At 42.7% G+C, this 25,862-nt stretch overlaps 1 protein-coding gene across 5 annotated transcripts in view; it reads left to right on the top strand.

Annotated features, from left to right (window-relative positions):
• Positions 1–25,862, top strand: part of ppp2r5eb (protein phosphatase 2, regulatory subunit B', epsilon isoform b) — a 151,462-nt gene that overhangs the window by 6,643 nt on the left and 118,957 nt on the right. For 3 of the 5 annotated variants that reach the window (XM_083633778.1, XM_083633777.1, XM_083633776.1), the window contains exon 2: positions 17,431–17,591. In XM_083633778.1, the coding sequence (XP_083489904.1) occupies positions 17,435–17,591 (157 nt within the window). In that variant the 5' untranslated portion in view covers positions 17,431–17,434. Of the gene's footprint in view, positions 1–17,427; positions 17,592–25,862 lie in introns of all 5 variants that reach the window. The other 2 variants (XM_083633779.1, XM_083633775.1) reach the window with 1 other exon arrangement.

The following is a 25,862-nucleotide window of genomic DNA, read 5'->3' as shown; positions in this document are numbered from 1 at the left end:
CTTCTTGAGAGAGAGGTAACGTGCATCTGCAGACTTTATCGAGGGACCATGAAGGCGTCATGTGACAGGCTAGTTGAAGCCTGGAGGTGCTGCTGTTGGCAGCTGCGACAGTGTTTTGCTACTATCAACCGTTAATCTATCGCTATATTCTTCATCACAGCGGGTCATTACCCACTGTCCACTTAATCGTGCACTAGTTCTGCATAAGCACCTGCAACTCTCTCCTTATTTGACTGACGTTCTCACTAATCACTAGGGCTGTGCCGATTCACTTATCTCCCGATTCGATACTATCACGATACTTGGGTGCCGATTCGATATATATTGTGATTCTTAAGTATTGTGATTCTACGATTATTGCGATTCGATATTACGATTTATTGCGATTTTTGTTTATTTTATTTTTTCTTTTCTTTTTTCAGTTTGTTTGCTTTTTTACACTAGATTAGAACATGGGAAAAGTTGAATAACTCTCTCGTAACGGACAAGGCCGTCTTTTATTGTCACACGAACACCACAATACATGCATGCGGCCACAACACACTCATGCTGACGGTGGCCGGTGAAAAGTGTCCTCTGCATTTAACCCATCCAGGCATATCCTTTCCTCCGGGGGGCAGGCCAGGAGCAGTGGTCGCTTTCTCGTACAGCGCCCGGGGACCAACTTTGGATGTTGTCGTCACTGGTCGGATGACGATGACGATCTGATCTTCTGCATGTTTTTAGTGGGGCGGTTATATACGGAGGAACCCCCTGGGGGAGCACGGGGAGAACATGCAAACTCCACACAGAGAGAAAGGCCTTTACGACGAGACAACCCACCTGGGCAGTAGGCACTGAAGATATGGGGGGGAACACAACCACAGCGCCCACAGTGTCCCAGGCGAGAATCGAACTCAGGACCTTCTGACTGAGAGGCGACAGCGCTACCGACTGCGCCACCGTACCTCATACACTTTTAGAGACTGTGTACTGGGTTTTGCTTTGACCTGCTTAACTACAAATATGCCATAGGCTTATGTAGGGCTGGAGGGCGACCGCGCTGGGGACCGCGCGCCGTTAGTTGGGCGAGAAAAAGCCTTGCCTCGCTGAAAATGCGGTACATTTCTCCATATCAGTTTTATATACGCATCAAGACTCCGCCCAAGCAGAAGACATAAAGTCATAAGCTGTGTGCTCAATAGATGACACAATGAGTTATTCCGGTCCCAAAGTACAAGTAAAACCTTTCCAACAGTTCAACTTTGTCTCTGCTCACAGAAGTGAATTGAGCAGCGGGTGCACCGCATTCCGTAAAGTAACGTTGCAGACATCCGTATTTGTGAAATTGTTGTCTTATTAACATAAGATTAATGTAATGATTACATTAATGTTAATTTCCCGGGCGCTTATTAATAGAACACATGTTAACACGTTACGTTAGCACGAATTGAAACTCACCCACATCAAATTATTTGTAACGCCGGGTGAGATCAAACGAGTGGCGTCAGCGGAGGACCAAAATGCGAGACTCGATCATTAGCCAGGAATGGGTCTCTCGCACTACTTTTGCATGCTAAAATAAGGCTGATAATGTACAATTTGATTCAAGGGGGGGGGAAACCCTTTCAGAGTACAACACAAACTGTCTATTTTGCTGCAACTCGACAGTGCTGCATCCAGGAGATGTCGGGACTCTCGGCTCTGGATCAAGGGATATGATTTGCTATGTGTGAGTGGGGGCGGGTCATGGGGCGGGTGCATTTGGAGTTTGTCTGTTAAATGATTGGCTGTTTCTGTGTCACTTGTACTAACAAGGTACATGATTGGCTGTATGAGCCACGGAGCAGAGGGAAGCGCTGGATGAAAGTGGTAACATTTCATACATAAACAGAAAAAAATGCGATTATCGATTCTGGAATAAAAGATCGATTAAAAAAATCGCGATACTTAAGTGAATACATTTTTTCTCCCACCCCTACTAATCACACGGCTGTTTACATGCGTTTCTGAACGGCTAGCTAGTTATTAGCATAGCTCACTGTTAGCGATCATGGATGTTCTCTCTCTGCCTCTCGGTAAGATATTATGTAAACATGCTGCGCATAACATTACTTATTTGCGGGAGTGCATGGGAGAAGTCTCCCGCTAGTGTTGATGCCCAGTGTGATGGCAGAGAAACGTGTGTTTGCTGCGTCGCGTGTAACGTTAGTTTAGAGGAGGCACACACACACACACACTCAAAAAGACATAAAAAAAAGAATCGCACACTTTTGCGGTTATGTAATCGCACGTGCTGACATCGCGATTGCGATTACCTGCGGCTTATATAACGGTGCGGCTTATCTATGGATTTTTTCAAAAAAAAAAAAAAAAATCTCTCTTTTTTAGCACTCTTTCTAACTATAAATCCACTTCTGTTTTAATTTCCTCTCTTGCCCTCTTTTCACCACACTGTATGACACTGTATGACACTGTATGACACTGTATGACACTGTGTGCACTGTAAATAACAACACAGGTGGTGTTGTGTTATGTTGTTTTGTTGAAATGTTAATAAATGGGAGCATTACATATGGTAATTAAACATTAAAACACAATAAAAATAAAAAAAACCCATTAAAACACCCGCGGCTTATAGTCCGGTGCGGCTTATATAAGAAAAAAATAGTCAACTTTGAAGGTGCGGCTTATACACCGGTGCGCCTTATAGTCCGGAATTTACGGTAGATTAATCGTGCAGCACTACTCAGAAGCAATTAAAAACGTTTTATATTTGTATTTCCCTGTCTTTCTGTGTGTGTGTGAGGGGGGAGAGATTGACAGCACGGCCCGCTGTGGCACAAGAGCAGGGCGGTAGAGAGAGAGAGAAAGATACGCTACAAATTCCAAGGTGCACTGGTGCGTCTTATAAAAATATTTATGCGCACTGGCAGATTTTAAGGTGGGAAAATGCGCTTAAATAGGCGCACTCTGGAGCCCTGGGGCCGGTTGCACAAAGCACCTTAAGTTAAGATTTTCCATCGAGTCCGAGTTAGGGTGTCCATAAAATTGGTTGCACAAAACACCCTTAAATCTTCTCCTTTATGTTAAACATTTTAAGGAAAACATAAGCACAATATTTAAGGGTGTTTTGGGCAGCTGATTCTATTTTATGGACACCTTAACTCGGACCCTAAGGAAAATCTTAACTTAACGTGCTTTGTGCAACCGGCCCCTAGTCTTTTTCGGAATACATAAGGGCAAAAACCAGAATATTGTGTGCATGTAAACATACTCCGTGTGAAGAATAATTTTCATCTATAGAGTGATATATGGAATTTCATTGGCTCAAAATGATGTGGAGGTGGTACTAGTGCTGCAACTATCGATTATTTTAGTAATCGAGTATTCTACCGAATAATCCATCGATTAATCGAGTAATCGGATAAGAACCCTTTTTTGTGTTTTCAAAGGCTTATCGTAAATATACTAGGGATGGGCATTTCTAGCAAAAACACTATTCGAAATTCGCTGGCCAAATTCGAATTTAATTCGAAATTCGAAATTCAAAAATAAAAATGTAAAAAAAATTAAAAATGTAATTTTTTTTTTTTTTTTTTTTTTTTGTGAGTGAAATGTTGCATTGTCTCCCCTGATTCTAAGTCTATGGCTTTATTAATTAATATAAAAAGCTTCTGCTGTGGATTTTTAGCTCAAACAAGCATTGCACCACTGAAGTAAAGAACATGTTACATGACATTGACATTTTCGAAAATAAAAAACTGTTTTGACAATCATGAGTGGTTCATTAAATATTTAGTAGGCTCAGGTCTGAGTGCCAAAGGGGTGCCAAAGTCACCCCCTCTCCCTCTTCATGGGATTTCATCCGCCATTCATTTTTCCATAAACCTTGCTTAAAATGCTTATAAAAATTGTTTTACTTGCTCAAACCAAGCGATTTGACTATACTTAAGCCCTTTTCCCACATGCGCTTTGTACCGCAAAATGACCGGTACGTGGTCTAATGCCTGCATGTGAGAAAGGCGCCGTGCCGGTATAAGCGCGACCCCGTCGTCCCCGACATTTCACCAGTTTCGACCCAGTCAGAAGACCGGTATGCTCTTAAGGAGACGCAAGTGGAAACGGTTCCAGTCATTTTCCGCGACAGCGGTCCTTCAATCATGGGCGAGGAGTAGCCTACACACGTTGCTTAATGTTCCAGCGGGCATAATCTAATCATTCGCGCACATTAAAGCAAACTGGCGAAATGATCTTGTGATAGCCTAATAAGAGCAGTATGTCAGCTTGCTGATTTCCGAAGGCAACCCCGGACACATCAAACAAAACCAGTCTGTAAAAAGTGCTTCAACGCAGGTGAACGGATAAACATCGAACCAGCAACTATTTCTCTCAGACACGGATCCCAACTTCTTCAAAGTGCATCAACTAATCATTCGCGCACATCAAAGCAAACTACTTCCACGGATTTCGCTTGTGCATTTGCTGTGTCATTCGCTGTGTCTGTCCGTGGCTGCTGCTCTCGAGCAGAGAGGGGAGGGGGAAATCGGCTGTGTTGATTACGCTGGCGGCTTGACGCTGCTCTTAAGTCAAACGAGTGTGATTTATTGTGTGACAACTGACAAGCGAACTTATTTAGAGTTTTGCCGACCCCCCAAATAAGCTCCCCCCTCCCCCCGCCCCCCCAACATACAGGAAAATTCGCTGATAGATTCCCACATGCGCGAGCCGAAGTGTGAAGGGAAATGTCCGATATTGACTTACAGGTAATTTTCCGGTACGCATGTGGGAAAAGGGCTTTAGAATCAGGGGAGACAATGCAACATTTCACTCAAATTTCTTTCTTTTTTTTTTTTTTTTTTTTCCCGAATTTCGAATTTCAATAATAAAAGTCGACCTTGATAATAACGATTATTCGAAAATTCGAAATTCGATGCCCATCCCTAAAATATACACCAAAAAATAAGATAAATCTCTTCAAATAAACAACTACATTAGTTTCTTTCTTAGAAAAAACATTTTTATTTTTAAATTGCATAGAACTGGGAGTGGCACCATTCATCTTTTTCACCCGTCCATAACCCGTCCAAGCTGTCCATAGTACGCTGTGATCCGCTGAAAAAGAGGTGAAATAATAATTAATATTGATATTTATTAGGTAAGTTCATAACAAAACTGGAGAATGCGCATTTACACACCCTAGACCTGTTGCCTATTATTGACACAAATATCAGAATAGCAAGATAACAGGTCAGGTGGTGTAATAATTGGAGCCTAAAATGCACCAATTAAATAGTTGTTTGCAATCATCATGAGAAGAGTCGACCGGTCTAGGGTGTGTAAATGTACATTCTCCACACACACACTCTTTCTCTCTCACACACACTCACTCTCTCTTTCTCTCTCACACACCAACAGGCTAGTGTGATCACACACACACACACAACGCTGTTAAATTAGCCGTTAACGTTAGGTTGAGCTTTGTATTTCTCACAGAAAACGGCAAGCCACATCAAAAAAATGCAGCGTGAATGCAGTTACTAATAGTCATATTGGCAACGTGGCAAGCCAGCAGCACAACTACTACTAGTCTTAATATCAAGTAGCAAACATTAGCATACATTTACATTAGCGTTGTGTATAGTTAACGTTACGTTAGTAACGTTACCTTGCTCCGCTCGACGTAGATGCGCTGGTGGATGCGTAGACTGGATGTTTACGGTTCAGGTGCTGAAGCATTGACGAGGTACTGTTGTGATATGCAATATCGTCTTGCACACTACTGAGTTTGTGTCCTTTTTCAGCGTGAAGTGGTCCCACACTTAGACAGTTTTGTCGGCCCTGGTTCTTCCCTTCCCGGCTCCTCCTGTCTGCTTTCTCCGCCGCCTCGTTCCATTTTGCGGGGTCCGTCTCTGGTCTGTCTGCGATCATGTGTCCTCGCGTGTTTACACCGGAAGAGCGCTGTGCCACACCAGTAAGCGTCAGTGAAAAACACAGTCTCTACTCTCAAATGCCGTGTCGAGGCGAATCATTTTGGCCTCGATCATTTTAATTATTCGAGTTATTCGAGGTACTCGAGGAATCGTGACAGCCCTAGGTGGTACTAGAGCCCGACCGATATCGGATTTTTAAGACCGATATCGATTTTATTGGGGGGAAATTCACCGCTTACTGATAGGAGGCCGATATAATGATATATATATTTTTAGTTTGAATAAAAATTTATGTTTTCTTCTATGTTGATTGTTTACCGATTTGACTAGGCAAAGGTAGAAGGCTGCGTTTTTAAACAAATAACTTTATTAAAGAATATTTAACATTAAATTGTTAACACATCGGAGTTATGCTGCAGTTACAAATGAGAGCAATCCACCCAGTGCAACGCTTGTTAGAAAATAGTGTTTTCCATGAAGACACCTGTCAGAGTTTTGTCAAGAGCTGGAGGTGGCACTGAATTTGATGGGAGGTGGCCGCCTCTGAATTCTCTATGCAGGAACTGTAGTAGAGGCCAGACGTTATTTACTTCCCACACATTTGCATCTCATATGAACTCCTTGATAATTTTGAACGGACATTAGAAATAGAAATAACATGCAGACTACTCTGCAGTAGGGGTGTCAAAAATAATCGATTATAAGATGCATCGCGATGCGGACCTGCATGATTCTGCATCGATTCACAAATGTCAAAAATCGATTATTATTATTATTATTATTATTATTTTTTTTTTAATAAAATAAAATATAATGGAAGTACATGCAGTTGTTTATTTTAATTATGGATCATAATACAATGCAATTCTAAATGCACTTTTATTTTAAAAGTAGCCACACAGTGAGAAAAAAGAAAGTGAGAAAAGAAATCATGTATTCGGGAAAAAAAGTGATGCATCGATTTAAGATGCATCGATAATCGTTATTGAATCGAATCGTAGCCCTCTGAATCATAATCAAATCGAATCGTGAGGCCAGTGAAGATTCACAGCCCTACTCTGCAGTGATTATTTTTACAACGTAAAACTGTGATTAAAAAAAAGATGATAGACGATCAGTTGTGTGGCCCCAACTTGAAGCCAGCGGCCTCAGAAAGATTTGTAAAAAAGCTCTCAGCCAGCCAGCCAAGTGCCATCCATACCCCCAGGCAGCAGGATGACAGCTCTGTGTGTGTGTGTGTGTGTGTGTGTGTGTTAGGCATGGGTCGATTTCCGGTTTTACCGGTTCGGTTCGGTATACGAGCCCAAACCGGTTTGATCACGTGCAAACCGAAAAAACCTATTTATTTTTTTATTTTTTTTGCCAGTCCATTCTGATTGCACTATTGTTCGTATTAGCCTCTTCTCAAGTTGCACTAGTAGGCAAAAGTCTTATTTTGTTTATTATGTTGATGTTTGAAGAAAAGTTAAGCTGAATAGTTATGAGAAATAAAAACAGTGTGTTGTTACAGTTAAAAGGTTCTGCTTATTTGTATTCAGTGTTCGTGCTGGTTGGCAGCATACCAGCTTAGAGGTGCATTATCGCCACCAACTGCAGCCGCTTTGATACGTTTTTTTGGGGAATATCGAACCGGTTTCAAAATGTTCAAACCGACCCATGCCTAGGCCCTATATTGTGTGAATTTGTGAGTTTTGAAGTTTATAAGGCAGCTCAGCTGTAAGCCAATCCATTCTGATTGCACTGCTTGTGTTTTTATTAGCCTTTTCTCAAGTTGCACTATAGGCAGAAGTCTTATTTCATTTATTATTTTGATGTTTAGAAGAAAAGTTGAGCTGAATAGTTATGAGAAATAAATACAGGGTGTGTTTGTTACACAGGTGTCCTGCTTCTTTTTATTCAGTATCATTGCTGGTTGACAATAACAGCTTAGAGGTGTATTATCGCTATCAGGTGGACTGAAGTTGCACTACAGACAGTTATGGGCCACACTCGGGAGCCCTGCTTAAATTTTTTAATTACAAAAAAAATCGGTATACCGGTTCGATCCGGTTTAGACGGCAATATCGAACCGGTTTTAAAATTTTCAAACCGACCCAGCCCTAGTGTGTGTGTGTGTGTGTGTGTGTGTGTGTGTGTGTGTGTGTGTGTGTGTGTGTGTGTGTGTGTGTGTGTTGGCATTCAAGGTTGCGTGCCGGTGCCTCTCCTCTCCTTGCACTGTCTCTATTCCTTGGCCTTACCTTCCTGTGATGAATACGCTGTGCGGACAGATGACTGGAGGTGACATGACAGAGAGAGTGGTGAAGATGAGATGTAGGACTGTGACAGAGAGATTGGTGGAGATATGTGTAGGACTGTGACAGAGAGAGTGGTGGAGATGACATGTAGGACTGGTAGAGAGAGTGGTGGAGATGACGTGTAGGTCTGTAGGACTGACAGAGAATGGTGGAGATGAGTTTTGTAGGACTGTGACAGAGAGTGGTGGAGATGAGATGTGTAGGACTGTGACAGAGTGGTGGAGATGACGTGTAGGACTGTGACAGAGTGTGGTGGTGATGATGTGTAGGACTGTGACAGAGACAGTGGTGGAGATGATGTGTAGGACTGTGACGGAGAGAGTGCTGGTGACAATGTGTAGGACTGACAGAGAGAGTGGTAGAGATAAGCTGCAGATGTAGGACTGTGACAGAAGCTGTGTTTCCATTACAGTTTTTCGCAAAATAATTTGCGATCTTTCTACAACTTCGTCAAAGTACAATTTCGACTTGCAGGCGTTTCCATTGAAGTTGTTTGAAGTCGGTGACGGTCACGGTACGCACACCTGAACGCAATTCCCCGTTACCAGCAGCTGCCACAGTGATTACGCACGGGGATCTGCCCCATATCCCGTCCCCTGCATGCTCAAATCCAACCAATGGTCAATGCAAATCACCACATGAAGTTACAACGCATATAAACGAGCCTGATTATCAATTCAAAAGAAAATGAGTGGCAACATGTTGCTGGCTGCGGTGAATGCAGTGAGCGCAACAGACAGAGGAAAAAGGGTAATAAAACTGGTCCGATTTAGAGATGGAGGGGAAAAAAGGCTGATTTGGTGCAATAATCAGAATGTCGTGTATTATAATTATAACATTGCACCTGAAACATGTATTACTCACTGTATTCACTTCAGTCAGCAGCACCGCACTGGTGTGTGCCCTCATCTCGCCGCTGTGCCAAATGCGCACACACATAGGCAGCCTGTCACCATGGACCGATTTCTGCCATTAAAAATTCTCTATCTCCCCCGGCTCCGCTTTTGCACAACACTCGTCTTTCTGCTAGGTAGCGTTGCTTCAAAGTTTTCCACTTGCTGTGGAGGTTTTGCCACAGCTTATCGAACCCTTTCTCCCTCATTTTCCTTTCATTTTCCGCTCCTTTTCCAAAGGAGAAGATGGGTCACATGACATGCAAATTACTTAAAATGTGTTTCCATTACACTTTTGCGATAAACTGCTATATCGACACGTATGACAAACTACCTCATGAGAGCGCAAAAACTTTGCGATATTTGGAAGGTTTTTCAAAATTTATGTGTTTCCATTACCAGATTTTTATTGCGATATTTAGATTTTGCGCATTTCTGAGGGTAATGAAACGCAGCTAGAGAGAGTGATGGAGATCACGTGTAGGACTGTGACTGAGAGAGTGGTGGAGATGAGATGTAGGTAGGGATGAAACTATAACCGGTTTTAAAGCAGCTACGAGCAACTTTTTCGATTGTTATTAAACAGTCTAAATTTAATATCAATGCATCACATCTTACCTGTAATAGTAGACGAGACCAACGCAGAGTAGTCTCGCTTGAACCCCGAGTGAATCGGCCAGTGTTAGTCTGTCTGTGGCCAGGGCAGATCAGGAAGTGAAATTAAACGGTTTGCAGCAGCCACTTCGGCCATAACCACAAAATAACTTCCAGAAAACCTGTTAGAATATAACGAGAGATGTTCGCGAGAGTATGCATGGCGTTCACATTGTTTATGCTATGTTGCTAGGCAGCGCAAACGGGGTAGGCAGGCAGCTGCGTTTCACTTCCGGGTTTCACTTCCGCGTTTCATTTCCGGGTTTATCCGGTCCGGCGGTAAGGAGAGAGAGAGAGAGAGAGCCCCCTGTTGACGCGAGTTTAGACAGACACAGACTTAATAATCATCTAAGGGAGCAATCTCCGATTCACACGGCTTTGGTCTCAGCTACTATTATAGGTAAGATGTGATGCATCAATATTGTAATTATACTGTTTAATAACAATCGAAAAAGTTGCTCGTAGCTGCTTTAATGATAACCGTGATAAAATTCCTTATGATAACCGTACGCTTTGAAAAACCAACCAAAGTTGACAACAGTCTCCCAGATGCAAACGTGCAGCCTTTGAGAAATGATTTCAGTGAGTGTATCAATCCTTTTTGGTTCTGAGTTTTCAATATAAAACTTTGTGAAATGATTTCTGTCAGTGTATTAGTACTTTTTGAACGTTTTCAGCACATTTTAACAATACCGTAATAATACTGATAACCGTGATAATTTTGGTCACTATAATCGTGATATGAAATTTTCATATCGTTTCATCTCTAGATGTGTGACTTGTGCGTTGGTGTGATAGACTGAGCGACGTTGCGTTGAGGCGTGTGCTGAATGCAGTGAGACTGAGATGTAATCAGCAGCAAACACCCAACAGTGGACACTTTCTCAGCTTCCTTAAGGCCTTTACGTACTTGTCCGTCAAACCCCTCGCCGTATGCTGCGAGGGGTGTGCCGCGGCTGGCAAGCGTGCACACAGCTCCTCGAAAATGTGACTCGTCGCAGCTGACACGAACAGCGCGGGTATAATATAATGTAGATGGGGAGATAACAGGAGATAGTGAAAGCTATTACCAAGTATACTGTATATGCACTACATTCTCTCCTTGGGCAAACTTTTAGTCATTGAAATCCTCGTGAAATCACAAAATTTACTCATTTTGCTTAGAGATGCTGCGATCCGATCATGTGATCGGATATCGGCGCGATATCAGCCAAAAAACATGGATCGGATCGGATCGGATTCCAGCGAAAATGACCGATCCAAGGCTCCGATATAAGCACTCCATTCCATGACTCCGCTCCAGGATTTCTATCCAGCATGCAGCAGCAGCAGCAGCAGCAGCACACAGAGGCCGCGTTGAGCCTAGGATGACCAGGGCCAAAACGTTGTCTTGCTTCAACATACATCGCATCGCATAAACCATTTCCACCCGCAGGTTTGAGGAGTAGCTAACATAAACGTCAGATAAATACTCTATAGGCTAACGGGGGGCGGGGGTCGCACCGTCGTCAATCACTGTGGGTGATTTATTTTACAAGTGGCAACTAGTCATATCTGACTAGTTTTAAATGTAGGCTATTTCTCCCCACAAAAGTTTGATAGCCTATCAGTCAGTCAGCTCCTATCCTCTACGCAGTGGAGAGGCACACAACACTGCCTGCTGATATAATTGGCTGCATCACGTTAGCGACAAATCTGGAGACTTCAAAAAGCATGCCGTTGGTTTTAACGGGGTCCATTCCAACGAGGGGTGGCAATGTGCCAAAAAATGAGCGCTACATAAAGCAGCCCAGTCAAAATAGTGGTCGGACTGTCGTCAATCACTGTGGGTGATTTATTTTACAAGTGGCATTTCAAGTCATACTAGTAGTTTTCAATGTATTTCTCCCCACAAAAGTTAGGCTTTTTCTGACGCAGCATCCCTCCTGATGCACTGGACCTGACTGCCTGCAGCTGAAGCGCATTGGCCAAACAATCAATCAAGCCGTTTTTGCAGCACTTGAGGAAACCGTGAGTTTGCTCGTTGATATAAGCGATTGCCCGAACGATTCATTAATTAATAAACTAGTGAACGTGAAGTGAGTCACGAAGAGCCACACCTGCCCACTACGGATATGCGGATAATAACCTGCCAGCTGTTTAACATGAGCTGCGATTGCGTGGAAGCGGATCTTATACCGGTGGTCGAGGTAGATAAGATACGGAGTCGCGGCTAATTGTTGTTTAACATGCAGGCCAACCGGCTAGGTGCAGGTTATAATACGGATTCCACTGCATGTTAAGAAGTGGCTTCTGTGTCCTGTGTGAGACAGAGTGGGGGTGTATGTGTGAGGAAACAATAATTATTTGTGTCCAGTGTTCACCCATTACAAAAGAAGTGTGTATTTGATTGTTATGTTTTAGTTTTAGTTTTACATCAAATTAATTAGATTAACTAAATCGTTTACATACTATATTACCAAAGCACACACATACATACCTAACCCTAAAAATGTTTGTTGCCTGCTAGCTATCAGACAGCATAGAGAGACTTAAATATGTGCTGTATCGGTATCGGATCGAAATCGGTATCGAATCGGGTATCGAAATTTGATCGGAATCGGATCGGTTTTGAGCTAAAATATCGAAATCGGATCGGAATTGAAAAATCTTGATCGCAGCATCTCTAATTTTGCTGGGGACTCCCCTGCGACCCCTCGTCAAGCTGACGTTTGAGTATATGGGACTAGCGGCCGCCGGCAAGGCTCCAAGTCGAGGCGGACGCACAAGCATGTTTTCCGCTTTAGCAGGGCTCCAGACTAACTTTTTACCTTGGGTGCACTGGTGCACCATACTTTTTAATTTAGGTGCACCAGCACATAATTTAGGTGCACAAACATTTTTACACCGTGCCTTTTGCCGCCGTAAATGACTGTAAACAGGAATAAAGCTGCCACACTGTTACCCGAGAGCAGTGAATGCCTTTCTTGTTGCATTTTTTCTTTTTCTTCTTTTTTTAATCTGTGTAACACATTCAGCTCAACAGCCTAAACCCAGGTTTCAGATAGTACTCATTATCAATACTCCACATTAAAACTGAAAATTATCATGAAAAAATAAAACCGAATAGTAAATTATAACAGATTCTATAGTCAGGGCCCTATACAAGACATGCAACAAATTGTAATAGTTATATTCAGATTGATTCAATCGATCTGAATAGCTTAATAACTATTTGAATGTGTTGCATGTTTTATTTACGCTTAAAATACTATTCCCCTAATAATAACGTTAATGTATTGTACCTTGTGCATGCGCGATTTGAAGAGACGACGTCTTTTTTTTACAATGGCTGAAATGATGAATCAATGAATTGGGCACAATCCCAGTGTCAAGATTACTGTAGGTTGGATTGACGTCTAACCCGCTTTTCTTCAAGAGGGATTTGACACTTGTACTTTGTAAACGGCAGCTCCTCTTTGCCTATATAATAAGCCACGTTAAATTTGATAATCATTTCAGCCTCCTCGCTGGCTCTGTTTGCTGCTGCCTGGCGCTGAAACGCTGCGGGGATGGGAGTGGCTGGGCCTGCCACACACCTGTCACGGCATGTGATGTGTTTTTGGGAGGAATTGTGTTGCTTCAATGACTCGATTCGGTACGCCATCGCTGTCACGCAAAAACAATCTATAGTTCTCTTCATTTTTGAGGTATGGCGTTGCTGGAGGAGGAGTAGGCTGGGCACTGTCTGCGTCACGTTTCACACACGCGGTATTGTTTTCCCTGGCAGAGTGTTAGAGCCAATCAGAGGCAGAGCGGGGCGGGGTTGTGCAGAATGGACATCCTTGCCATTCAATAGGAATATGAGGAGGATGATCTGAGCGAATCAGAGACAGAGCGGGGCGGATCTTTGCAAAAGCACATGCCAAAGCACATGGCTTAGGAGGGGGAAAAAAGACGCTATAAATTCCAGGGCGCACTGGTGCGTGTTCTAAAAATATTTACACGCACTGGTCGAATTTAAGGTGGGAAAATGCGTGTATTTACACGCACTCTGGAGCCCTGTTTAGTATAGCCACTTCTTAACATGCAGTGGAATCCGTATTATAACCTGCACCTAGCCGGTTGGCCTGCATGTTAAACAACAATTAGCCGGCCTATGCGCACTCCCGCGACTCCGTATCTTATCTACCTCGACCGCCGGTATAAGATCCGCTTCCACGCAATCGCAGCTCATGTTAAACAGCTGGCAGGTTATTAGCCGCATATCCGTAGTGGGCAGGTGTGGCTCTTCGTGACTCACTTCACGTTCGCTAGTTTATTAATTAATGAATCGTTCGGGCAATCGCTTATATCAACGAGCAAACTCACGGTTTCATCAAGTGTTGCAAAAACGGCTTGAATTGTTAAGTGGGGGCTAGAATGACCGTGCTTTCCGAGGTGAGGGCTGGCTTGACTGCAGAGAGGCAGCGGGGAAGAAAAGTGGAGCAGAAACGCGCTCTCCTGAGAATACGAGGCAGCAGGATGACTGAAGCAAATGAAACAACTATCACAAAGAGCAGCCGAGATTCTGACACTTTTTGCGCAATGCGTGCCGCTCTATCTGCCTGTTTGTCTCTCTGCCAGTGCCCGCATGTCTGTTTAGTGTGCGTGTGTGTGTGGCATGTCATTTTTAACGCTGTTCATAACGAGCAGAGCGTGTTTAGGCTATCGTACGGCTCCGTCCCCAAATGAATTTTCATCGTCCCTGACGCTACCCAGCAAACATTTTCACGTATAACGACCGTCTGCTGCACGTCAAACCACTACATCTAGTCAGGGTCTAATTATATATTCTGAATGGAAATCTTAGCAACGTAATTCCTCTACTTCCCCACAACATGTCCAGATTCAACGATTTTTGCTACATCGAAAGACAAAAGATCGCACCTCATGGGGGATTCGATCCTGCGGGGCCCGCTTCGCAGTCCTGTGTCTTATCCATTAGGCCACGAATTAGTTACAAATACTACGGATTTGGTCATATATAGAGATACTTAACATTGAGCACTTGGCATTTTGACGGTCCATACTGGAAGTTGCATTGATAGGCTAGCTGCCTCGCTAATTCTGTTTCATGATTTCAACCAGCGATGAGACAGGTATATTTATATCATTTACGATAATGTAACCAACGTGACTTTAGCAGACAGCATAGCACATCCAAAACCCACAACACTGCGTTTAGTTACGGCAAGAGAAATGGGACAATACCACAGGATTCAGGAAGTTTGTGATAAATACAAGCCCATAGCAAGAGACACTTGCACTTATATGACATAAACGTGTTTTCATATTAAAAAAAGAAAAGGGCGTTCAATAAAAGTCGTCATTGCAGGTGGAGTGCATGTCACACTGTGAGTATCTGATCACACAACAGGTAAATTGTCAATCAAATGTCATTTTATTCAACAAAAACACAAAAGACACCTACATGTGGTGTTTTCAAAGCAATATGAGGTCAATATTTTTTGTTTTGAAGTGACAGTCTAAACGTTACTTTGGAGGAATGTGGAGAGAACGTCAGACTTAGATGGTAGATGCCAAACCACAATTCTATCGTCTGGTGATGTCGCGGTCAAGACGATGTTTGCTGGGTACTGTGCGCCCACACTGCGGAGTGGATAGGAGCTGACTGACTCTGACTGATAGGCTATCAAACTTTTGTGGGGAGAAATACATTTAAAATTAGTCAGATATGACTTGAATGTCATAAAATAAATCACCCACAGTGATTGACGACAGTCCGACCACTATTTTGACTGCGCGGCTTTATGTAGCTTAACAAAGGCATTTTTGGCACATTGCCACCCCTCGTTGTCAATGAACTCCGTTAAAACATGTTTTTTGAAGTCTCCAGATTTGTCAGGCAGGCAGTGTTGTGTGACTGTGCATCCACACTGTGGAGAGGATAGGAGCTGACTGACTGATAGGCTATCAAACTTTTGTGGGGAGAAATAAATTTAAAACTACCGGTAGTCAGATATGACTTGATTTGTTTTTGTTTGGTTACAAATTCGCTAAAGCTGTTTCCTATCACATTTCTTGTTTTGGATAGATGCTACCGCGCCGCCCCAACCCCCCCCCCCCCCCCCCCCCCCCCGCCACCCACTGGCAGAAAAAACGGCTTCTTAACAAAGACCCCTCATGTTTAGAAAGGCAAAACCTGAAAATATCCTGTTCTCTCTAGCAGGACATGATCCAGATAACATGTTTAAAAGGCACTTATGACAGACAGACTGAGCGGCGTTGGTGTGACAGACTGAGCAGTGTTACGTTGAGGCGTGTGATGAACGCAGTGAGACGTAATCAGCAGCAAACACCCAGCAGTGGACACTTCCTCAGCTTCCTCCCTCTGTCTGAACACCAGCTCTATTGTTGTGTGTAGAGTCTAGACACATGGCCGTGTTTTTATTGTCTCCCACCAGTCAGAGACCAAGGGGGAGGCTACGCAATGGTCTCTCCGTCCGTCTGTCCGTCACACTGTAATGTCCCAGAGCAACCACATTTGCACATTTGGCAGGCACCGATAATAGAAAAATAGATAAATAATTGATCGTTAAGAATCATGTGGAATTTTGTGTGTATCGTCATCATCTATATATATAAAATTGAGTATGTGGACTTTGTTTCAAGTTCTGTGTTCGGCTGCAGCTATGCCATTTTACGTGTGATCGGGCCGAAACCTTCAGCGTGTGTAAATGGCACCCGTACGGGTGGCCTGACGGAGCCAGATTTTTTAATTAGCTAATGATTATCTATTGATCTATCTATCCCTCCATCCATCCATCCATCCATCCATCATTTTCTTTTGCACATTTAATTCTTGTAATTGTTAAATTAAGATTTTACCATTCTACCATTGAATAGATGTGTTACTTGTGTCACTCTGCCTTAAAGAGCTGCTGACAATAAAATAATTTAACCAATTATTTTCATCAAAGCTACTGAATGTCGGCATGAAATATTGGCTAACATCACCTTAATCTCAATTATTATGATCCCTATCCGCTTCGAAGAACCCATATCAGATTAAAACAATATTGCCAAAATTGAAACATTCTACTGATATTATTGTGGAAGCTAAAATTGTGATCTACAGTTAATCATGCAGCGATATTTAGAAACAAATGACTTAAAGGAACACTCCGCCCATTTTCAACCAGCTTTGTATCATTAGAACATCAGTAGTATATCAGAAAACTGTAAATGGTTTTGAAGTCTGTCATTTAATTTGACAGTTATTGAGTGTTAAAGTGTAATTAACTAGTAACTCATTAACTCAAATCAACTCAAACTGTAAAGGGTTTTGAAGTTATTCATCTAGTTTGACAGTTATTGAGAGTTGATTTTAGTTAATGGGTTATTAATTTGAGTTAGTGTGGACCAGTGATGTCACTGGTCCACACTTTAACACTCAATAACTGTAATTAAATGACAGACTTCAAAACAGTTTACAGTTTTCTGATATACTACTGATGTTCTAATGATACAAAGCTGGTTGAAAATGGGCGGAGTGTTCCTTTAAGATCTTCCAAATGCATTTCTAATGTGACTGTGTTTGATGCTGTTTGATGCTTGCATTGCATGTGTCATCATGATGAACCGTGCAGTGTCTTCTAGTATTTCCCAGACTGACCCCCATGTGTCTCCCAGCAGGGCTATGTCCTCGGCAGCCACCACACCTCCATCTGTGGACAAAGTGGACGGATTTTCGCGGAAGTCTGTCAGGAAGGCCAAGCAGAAGCGGTCGCAGAGCTCATCCCAGTTCCGCTCTCAGGGCAAACCCATAGAGCTCACGCCCCTGCCACTGCTCAAGGGTAAGAGGGAAGGAGGGAAGGGTGTATGTATGTGTGTGGGGGGGTGTCAGCAAGTAAACCACTGGCACCACAAACAGTCCCCCAGTCTGAGGGTGGATGTGCCTTCACTGGGGGGGAGGGGGGTTGTTGAAATATTTAAAGGGAAACTCCACAGAAATGGACTTTGAGCTTGTGATTATGCAAACGCATGGCAGACTCAGGATGTAGTGACCAGGTCATAAAGTTCACCAGCTGCTCACCACAGCTATTGATCCTGAGAATGTTGTTGATTGGACCTTGATTGGTGTAAAATTGACTCATCATTTTTGAGAAAACATTAAAAAACAAAAAGCGACACCTTACCAGCAGGGTCTGAAATGAGCTTTCTGGCTCACCTGTCAAGCGCTGCTATAAAAAAGAAAAGAAGAGGTACATGCCAAGAAAATGTTTAGTATCAGTACAGGAACATGACAGTCATTTCTTCCAACCATTTCATCCATTATGCCTTGCCTAGCTAATATTCTTCTTCCATGTTGGTAGTAGGGATGGGCATTTCTAGCAAAAACACTATTCGAAATTCGCTGGCCAAATTCGAATTTAATTCGAATTTCGAAAATAAAAATAAAAATGTAAAAAAAATAAAAAAAAATAAAAAATTTTTTTTTTTTACATTTTTAATTTTTTTTACATTGACATTTTCGAAAATAAAAAACAGTTTTGACAATCATGAGTGGTTGTGGTTCATTAAATATTTAGTAGGCTCAGGTCTGAGTGCCAAAGGGGTGCCAAAGTCACCCCCTCTCCCTCTTCATGGGATTTCATCCGCCATTCATTTTTCCATAAACCTTGCTTAAAATGCTTATAGCGATTTGACTATACCGGTACTTAGAATCAGGGGAGACAATGCAACATTTCACTCAAAATTTTTTTTTTTTTTTTTTTTTTTTTTTTTTTCGAATTTCGAATTTCAATAATAAAAGTCGACCTTGATAATAACAATGATTATTCGAAAATTCGAAATTCGATGCCCATCCCTAGTTGGTAGGGGTTAGACTAAATTAGTTGAAGAAGCTGGTGAAAGATCCTGTTGTGAATTTGCGATATGAGCATCAACTGGCCTCTTTACATGGATGGAAGCGACTCACTAGGGCGGTGAGTCTTAGCGGTATCTCACCATTCCATTCCCATTCCTGGGATCATGATTAAATTCAAAAGCGATTTTCGATTCAAAATGATTCCCGATTCAAAATCGATTCTCAGCACATAGGGGGATTTCAGGATCTTCTCCAGTCCGCTGTGCACTAACGAAGGCAGAGTTAATTATGGCATGAAAGCAGAATAAATTGTATAAGATCATATAGTTATTTTATTTTAAAAAGTTGTATCAACTGATTGCAATAATATAAACTATGTGTTAAAGGAAATCCTAAGACAAAAGGTAACATTTATGTGTGTGTGTGTGTGTGTGTGCGCGCGCTACATGCTCAGACAGGTAGATGTTCATGGTGATCAGCTATCAAAGTGCAGGGAGGGGCTCTGTGGATAGAAGGTGTATCGCAGACTTAATCCTGAATGCTATCTCAGCGTTTAACTGGGGGGGATTTAGACTTTATTCTGCTCACCTCACACACTGACGTAAGGACTGCATCACATCTGGCTCCTGAAAGCTTCCTTTTCTGGCAGCTAGTTAAATTCAACACACATGTTGTTGGTCAGGATCTGTAACGTTAACGTTATTTGTTTTGCACCTTTCAATATTGCTGGTAGTGATAGGCTACTCCTACTGCTTCAGTCGCCTGTCTCTTGCAAATTGCAAGTTTTTTCCATTAGGATCGATATATATACTGTATATTTTTTTGATGACTTGGCTCTCTCAGACAGACTCTTCGACATGTTTCTCAAAGTGAAAACCAAGTTGGGAGGGGACGTAAGGGTCCCACGCAAGACCGACCCCCCTCTCAAAGCACCCCAATCAAAAAATAAATTATTTCTCTAGACCTATTTATTTACAATTAAGAAATAATTTAGGTTACTACAATAATTAGGTCTACATCAGCCAAATTATGGAAAAGTCTGCAATATTCCATGTTTTACAGTTTCAATTAAATTTGTATTACCAAATTCCATGATTCCGTCCGTTTTTTCCTTTTTGCGGGAATCATTGGCTCTAAATAAGTTCTGTGGTTTACAAAAGTTTATGAAACAGCGAAGTTTGTGTTCAGCAAGATAATCTTCACAAATGAGGGACACTGTTATGACTTTTGTTTTCTCAAAATCCCGTAAAAAAAGAAAACGCATTTACGCTTTGAAAGCTATAGTGATGGTCCGCGTTTGTCAAGTTAATCTTGCACAACACAAACATCACTGTTTCATAAACTTTTGTTAACCACAGTCAGACCTTATTTCAAGCATTAACCAAAATCTCCATACAAAAATCCCACGGACTTTTACACGTAAGAGCTGGAAGTGCTGCTAACGCCCAGGTCTTCCGGACTCATTCCTGCGGTACTCTATATTATTAGACTCTGGGACAGATGGCTTTATACTCCAGGAGCCGAGTGCACCAGCTGGGCGTACGCCTAGGTGTAACGCTACGTCCGACGTAGAACTCAAAGTTACGACTAACTTAATTTTAGGGATGCACCGATATGAAAGTTTTGGCCGATGCCGATAACCGATATTAACATTGCTGTTATGGCCGATAACCGATATTTACCGATGTCGATATGATCTGTATAAAACCACATTTTTATGATCATCACATTTTGTACATACTGAAAAACACATGTTAACACTGAATTTGAAAAAGTTATGCATTTCTTTATTTGCAAAGCCTTTGGAAAAGCCCATAAATCATAGATTTACTGCATTATTTCATATCAATGTGAAGAATTTGGCTGATAATGATAACCGATATTAACATTGCAACATCTGACCGATACCGATATGACCGATATGTTAAAAAATGACCAACATCCGATACCGATATGATTGCCGATATATCGTGCATCCCTACTTAATTTTATGACTAGTGCACCATGCTGTGCCTTGGTGTAACTTTTACGTCTGGTATGGAGCAGGCGTAAAAGTTACACCCAAGGCGTACTAGGGATGGACATTTTAAGCAATTTAAATCCTCGAGTACTCTCCTTCTATTATGAACGAGTGCTCGAGCACTCGCGCGCGCGCGCGGGGGGGGGGGGGGGGGGGGGGGGGGGCGGGCTGTGTGATTACTATGGTAATGACTGAGAATGGGTAATTTGCTGTGTGTGGGGCTGTTCACACATAACGTTTGCATTTTTGCATGGAGGAAGCGCTACCTGGAGCATTTTTTGTTAGGAGAGGGACTGACTGTGATATTAGGTGACGCTAAGCGAACATCTAAAGCCTACCTCAGACAGTATCTCCGATGGTTGGATGGATTGCATTAGCGCTTTGGAGCAGACAAGTTGTGAAACTTAAATAGCCTACATAGCCTACATGTCCATTGTCCAGCAATGTCAGGTTATTGTCCAGTATCATCCATTTTACTTTATGATCACTGTTACATTAACGTAAATCCACGGATTACAAGGTCTGGTGTTCTGCCAAAAAGTGAAAACTGACCAGTGTGATTAACGTTACAGCTACAGCTGAATAGTGATCACCATGAAGCGATTGTCTCCCAAAAAGTGATTCTTTCTCCACATTTCTTGTGACTACCGTTATGGGAAACGACAGTGTAGTCAGTAAACTAGCGTTACTGCAAACTTTTGAATGAGTTTTATCGGGCGTGCGCTATGAAGAAGTCTGCGTCTCCTTCGGGAGCATATCTTCAGCCACCATTTTCGGGATGAGCTGGAAAACTTCCGGTTAAAACTTTCAAAATAATGTTACTTAAACAAAAGTAAATAGCTTATTGATGCACATTGGAGGAGAAAAGGTATTTCAACGAATGAAGCAACAAACCTTGTATCAAAATACTCGTTGTGATGTTATATGGCGTGAAACTGTGGCTGTAACGCATTACTCAAAATAAATAAGGTTACGTTACAATAAGCGTTTTATTTTGAAAGCAACAAAGCGGACGATGTACTTGTACATTCTGGCTGACTTGACGCCCGTGCAGTTCATGCTGCCAGATCCAGATGACGATGCGTGCGTAGATCTTCTAGACCATTTTTAAAGGGGTGCGGAGTGGGGCGAGTACCCGAACAGCAGAAACGTTACTCGACTACTGACGTTATGAACGAGTGCTCGAGTACCCGAGTACTCGCGCCCATCCCTAAGGCGTACCCATACTGACAGCTCTGTGCTGTCAGTGCCGTTCAGTCCTGTGATGCGGGGGAATCTTCTCCAAAAATATCGATCGATATGTGCTGTGAATGGACGTTTTGGGCGCAGGACCTCCGCTCGTCGGCGGGGTTTTAAAAGCTGATGCGTTGGGGAAGATCTTTCCATTTCTTCCTGACTTCGTCAACTGCCCGCAGTGCGCAGTCTGCCATCACATTCAGTACTGATTGCACTTGTGATCAAATTCCATGCATCTTGTTTCTGTTTGTTTGTGTTGGCGCTGTTAAATTTAGCTGTGAGTACGTTTCTATGCTTTGAGCTGAGTTGGAGCTGTCTGTCAGCTGTCTCGAGCTCGTCTGAGAGAAGTGTGTTGCTTGGCAACAACTACGTTTTCACGTGAACTGAACGCGCACGTCCGCAGCCTAAAGACCGGGCGCAGCTACGACCATGTTAAGTCAGGCTTGGTGCACTAGGTGTAAATTCAAATCACAACGTCGGGCGTAGCTAAGACTGGCGTAAGAGTTAAGACCTACTGTTTTACGCCCAGCTGGTGCACTCGGCTCCTGGGTTTCTGGTGTTGAGCAGACATCTGCACCAAGACTTGGGTTTCCGTGCGCTGTGTCACTGTATATAGTTCCATTTGTGTTATTTCATAGTCATAGATAGCAGATGATGATGTTGCTCTGACTGCCCTTTCTGCTGTGTGACAGTTTCCCCCTCAGCCTCCTCTACCTGTGATCTGTTAACATGATATAACTGGCAGGGAGATGGTTTCCCTCTCAGCCTCCTCTACCTGTGATCTGTTAACATGATATAACTGGCAGGGAGATGGTTTCCCTCTCAGCCTCCTCTACCTGTGATCTGTTAACATGATATAACTGGCAGGGAGATGGTTTCCCTCTCAGCCTCCTCTACCTGTGATCTGTTAACATGATATAACTAGGGATGCAACGATTATTTTTTTTGATCCACGATTATAGTCTGAGAAAAAACCACGATTATCACGGTTTCACGATTATTGTTATGGACGTATAAAAATCACATGAGCATTCTCTAAATAGAGGTTTTATTGTATTTCCCCCACAATCTTAACAGTTGCTGCCTTCCGGAATACTAATGCACGATATGGATTTTTACAGCCGATAGTATAGGCCTACGCTAACCGATAAATATTCTCCTGGCCAATAACCGATACGATAAACATACTATGTTACTTTTTTCACATTTTTGTATTTAAAAAAATAAGTTCTTAACCTGTATTTTATGCACACCTGGGATTAAAAAAAGAAGAAAGGGCAGATGTAGTGAGCAAAGATGGATGATTTAATATTCCATGGCTCTGACCTAATCAAATCTAACTGACATCACTATTGTGAACATAAAACAAACAACATTTCTGATATAATATGATTGTATTAGTAAAGTGTATCACTCAATATTCAATACAAAAAATATTTTATTATTACTTTATAGAAGCGAAAGCCTATAGCTGCTTAGTCTGCAGAAAAAAACACAAAAGGCATAGTAACTTAGACTCTTATTGGCATGTTACTGGCAACTAAATGTGCCGTCTGAAATGAATTTTGCATTGGGGTCAGTTCTATTGAAGTGATGATGGGGCAGGCATGGAAAGCCTCACTATAAGCCATCATGTGTCGTTTCACTTTTTACTGGAAAATGCTCCCTCTGGATTAAAGAAAGGACACTCTGTGGTGTTGACTGGTGTTTGTTATGTAAATGTGCGCATTTGTTTTCCTTGTCTCAGTCAGATCATGCAGCCGATCTACACCATGACTGCCAAGCAGCTAGCTACGTTAGCTTCACGTTATTAGGCCTACATGTAACGTTAGCGGGTTGCTTTTGGAGTTGACACAAACCCTTGATGTTTCTTTTCATGTAAAGCATGAGGTTCTCTATGGTTTAGGCCAGCGCTGGGAGCATGAAGTGCTTTAAATGCGGGGATGTTTGGTCACAACGAGCTTGAGGAACTATGTACGCCAGGCCATGGCCAGCTAGCTAACATTAGCCACAACAGCTAACGTTAACGTCAATGACTGTATGTTAACGCTAAACAAATCCGCTGCCTCTTCCCCACGTTTGGCTTAACGTAACACCAGCTCAGACTTTCCCCTAATCTCAGAAACCTTGCGGGACATGTATTGCAACATTTATGTTGGGCTGGCATCCATGGCTAGGCTACAGACTGGCTACTACTGGGAGACATGGCAGCTGCCTGTGTTTGGTGCCTCCGCTAAATAGTCCGTGCGGAAACGAAGCGAGAGAGACAGGTTCCTCTCCTTCCAGCGCCGTCTGCGCCGCATGGGAGTTTAAACTGACGGACTGTTGTGAAACAAAACACTCGGTGTAGCGGAGCCTCTGCGGTTATATAACCGTGACGTTTTAAATCGTGGTTAATAGTCAAACCGGTTAACCCCTGCATCCCTAGATATAACTGGCAGGGAGATGGTTTCCCTCTCAGCCTCCTCTACCTGTGATCTGTTAACATGATATAACTGGCAGGGAGATGGTTTCCCTCTCAGCCTCCTCTACCTGTGATCTGTTAACATGATATAACTGGCAGGGAGATGGTTTCCCTCTCAGCCTCCTCTACCTGTGATCTGTTAACATGATATAACTGGCAGGGAGATGGTTTCCCTCCCAGCCTCCTCTACCTGTGATCTGTTAACATGATATAACTGGCAGGGAGATGGTTTCCCTCCCAGCCTCCTCTACCTGTGATCTGTTAACATGATATAACTGGCAGGGAGATGGTTTCCCTCTCAGCCTCCTCTACCTGTGATCTGTTAACATGATATAACTGGCAGGGAGATGGTTTCCCTCTCAGCCTCCTCTACCTGTGATCTGTTAACATGATATAACTGGCAGGGAGATGGTTTCCCTCTCAGCCTCCTCTACCTGTGATCTGTTAACTCATTCATGGCCAGTTTAGGACTGCCAATATTTAGCACAGGCCAAAGATTTTCATAATTGTTGGTCATCTTTCAAGACCCACAGTAAATTATCTATTAGCACCAAAGTGATTTGCAATACCTCAAAATGAAGATGTACGTCTCTGGGTTCACCAGGAAAAAAAAAAGTGAGCTTTTAGCATGTTCTGTACTCTACTTATAGCCATTTATATACACCCTGTTTTCACCAAAAAGGTCTCTCTGAGAAGAGAAACAGCAGAAAAGGCCATTTTTGTAAAAGACACAATCTCAGGCAGAACTCGCTCTCAATTCTTTTATTTTGAACTGTATTGACATCAGACATGTAAATATTATTCGTTATGACACAAATGACAAAAAAAACAAACAAAAAAAAATATATATATATATATATATATACATGAAGTGCTTTTTTTACATTCAACAATACAGTTTACTCAGTGTGAGTGAGTGTACAGACAGACAGACAGACAGACAGACACACACACACACACACACACACACACACACACACACACACACACACACACACACACACACACACACACACACACACACACAGAGAGAGTTCTGTCCACAGCTGCTGCTGGATCGCACCTCCTTTCCAGGGAACACTATTGATTGCCCCGCAAATTAGCATAGGAGGGGAACACCAAACTGGTCTGAGATCAGCATCTAGCCTCCTCTGCCTCTGCATCGTTTTCCTCCTCTCGTTCGGGCTGGGACGAATGCTGCGACACAGGAACGGGTCCGGCTTGGCTTTGGGACCAGGCGCTGGAACCGGATCGATCATGTTCGTCACGGGTTTGACTACCGCGAACAACTCAATCCAGGTTTGCCCAGCAAGGCGACCAGCGCAGCGCGCCGAGGGGCGTTTCAATGGCGTTTCTCCTCTCTGCAACAGGCAGCGTTTCTCCGTTTTCTCCTCCTCTTCCATTTCAAAACAACAGCTGCGGCATGTGTTTGATAACGTGTTGTCGGCTTGTCTTTGAGGCAGGGACCTGATACCATGTCACAGGCTGGGGAAGTCTTTGAACTACGCGCTGCACTAATAAAAACAAAAACACGTCAA

The sequence above is a fragment of the Poromitra crassiceps genome, assembly GCF_964638095.1.
Source record: "Poromitra crassiceps genome assembly, chromosome: 3".
In the NCBI taxonomy this organism is placed as follows: domain Eukaryota; kingdom Metazoa; phylum Chordata; class Actinopteri; order Beryciformes; family Melamphaidae; genus Poromitra; species Poromitra crassiceps.
This window is presented reverse-complemented; position numbering and strand designations above follow the sequence as displayed.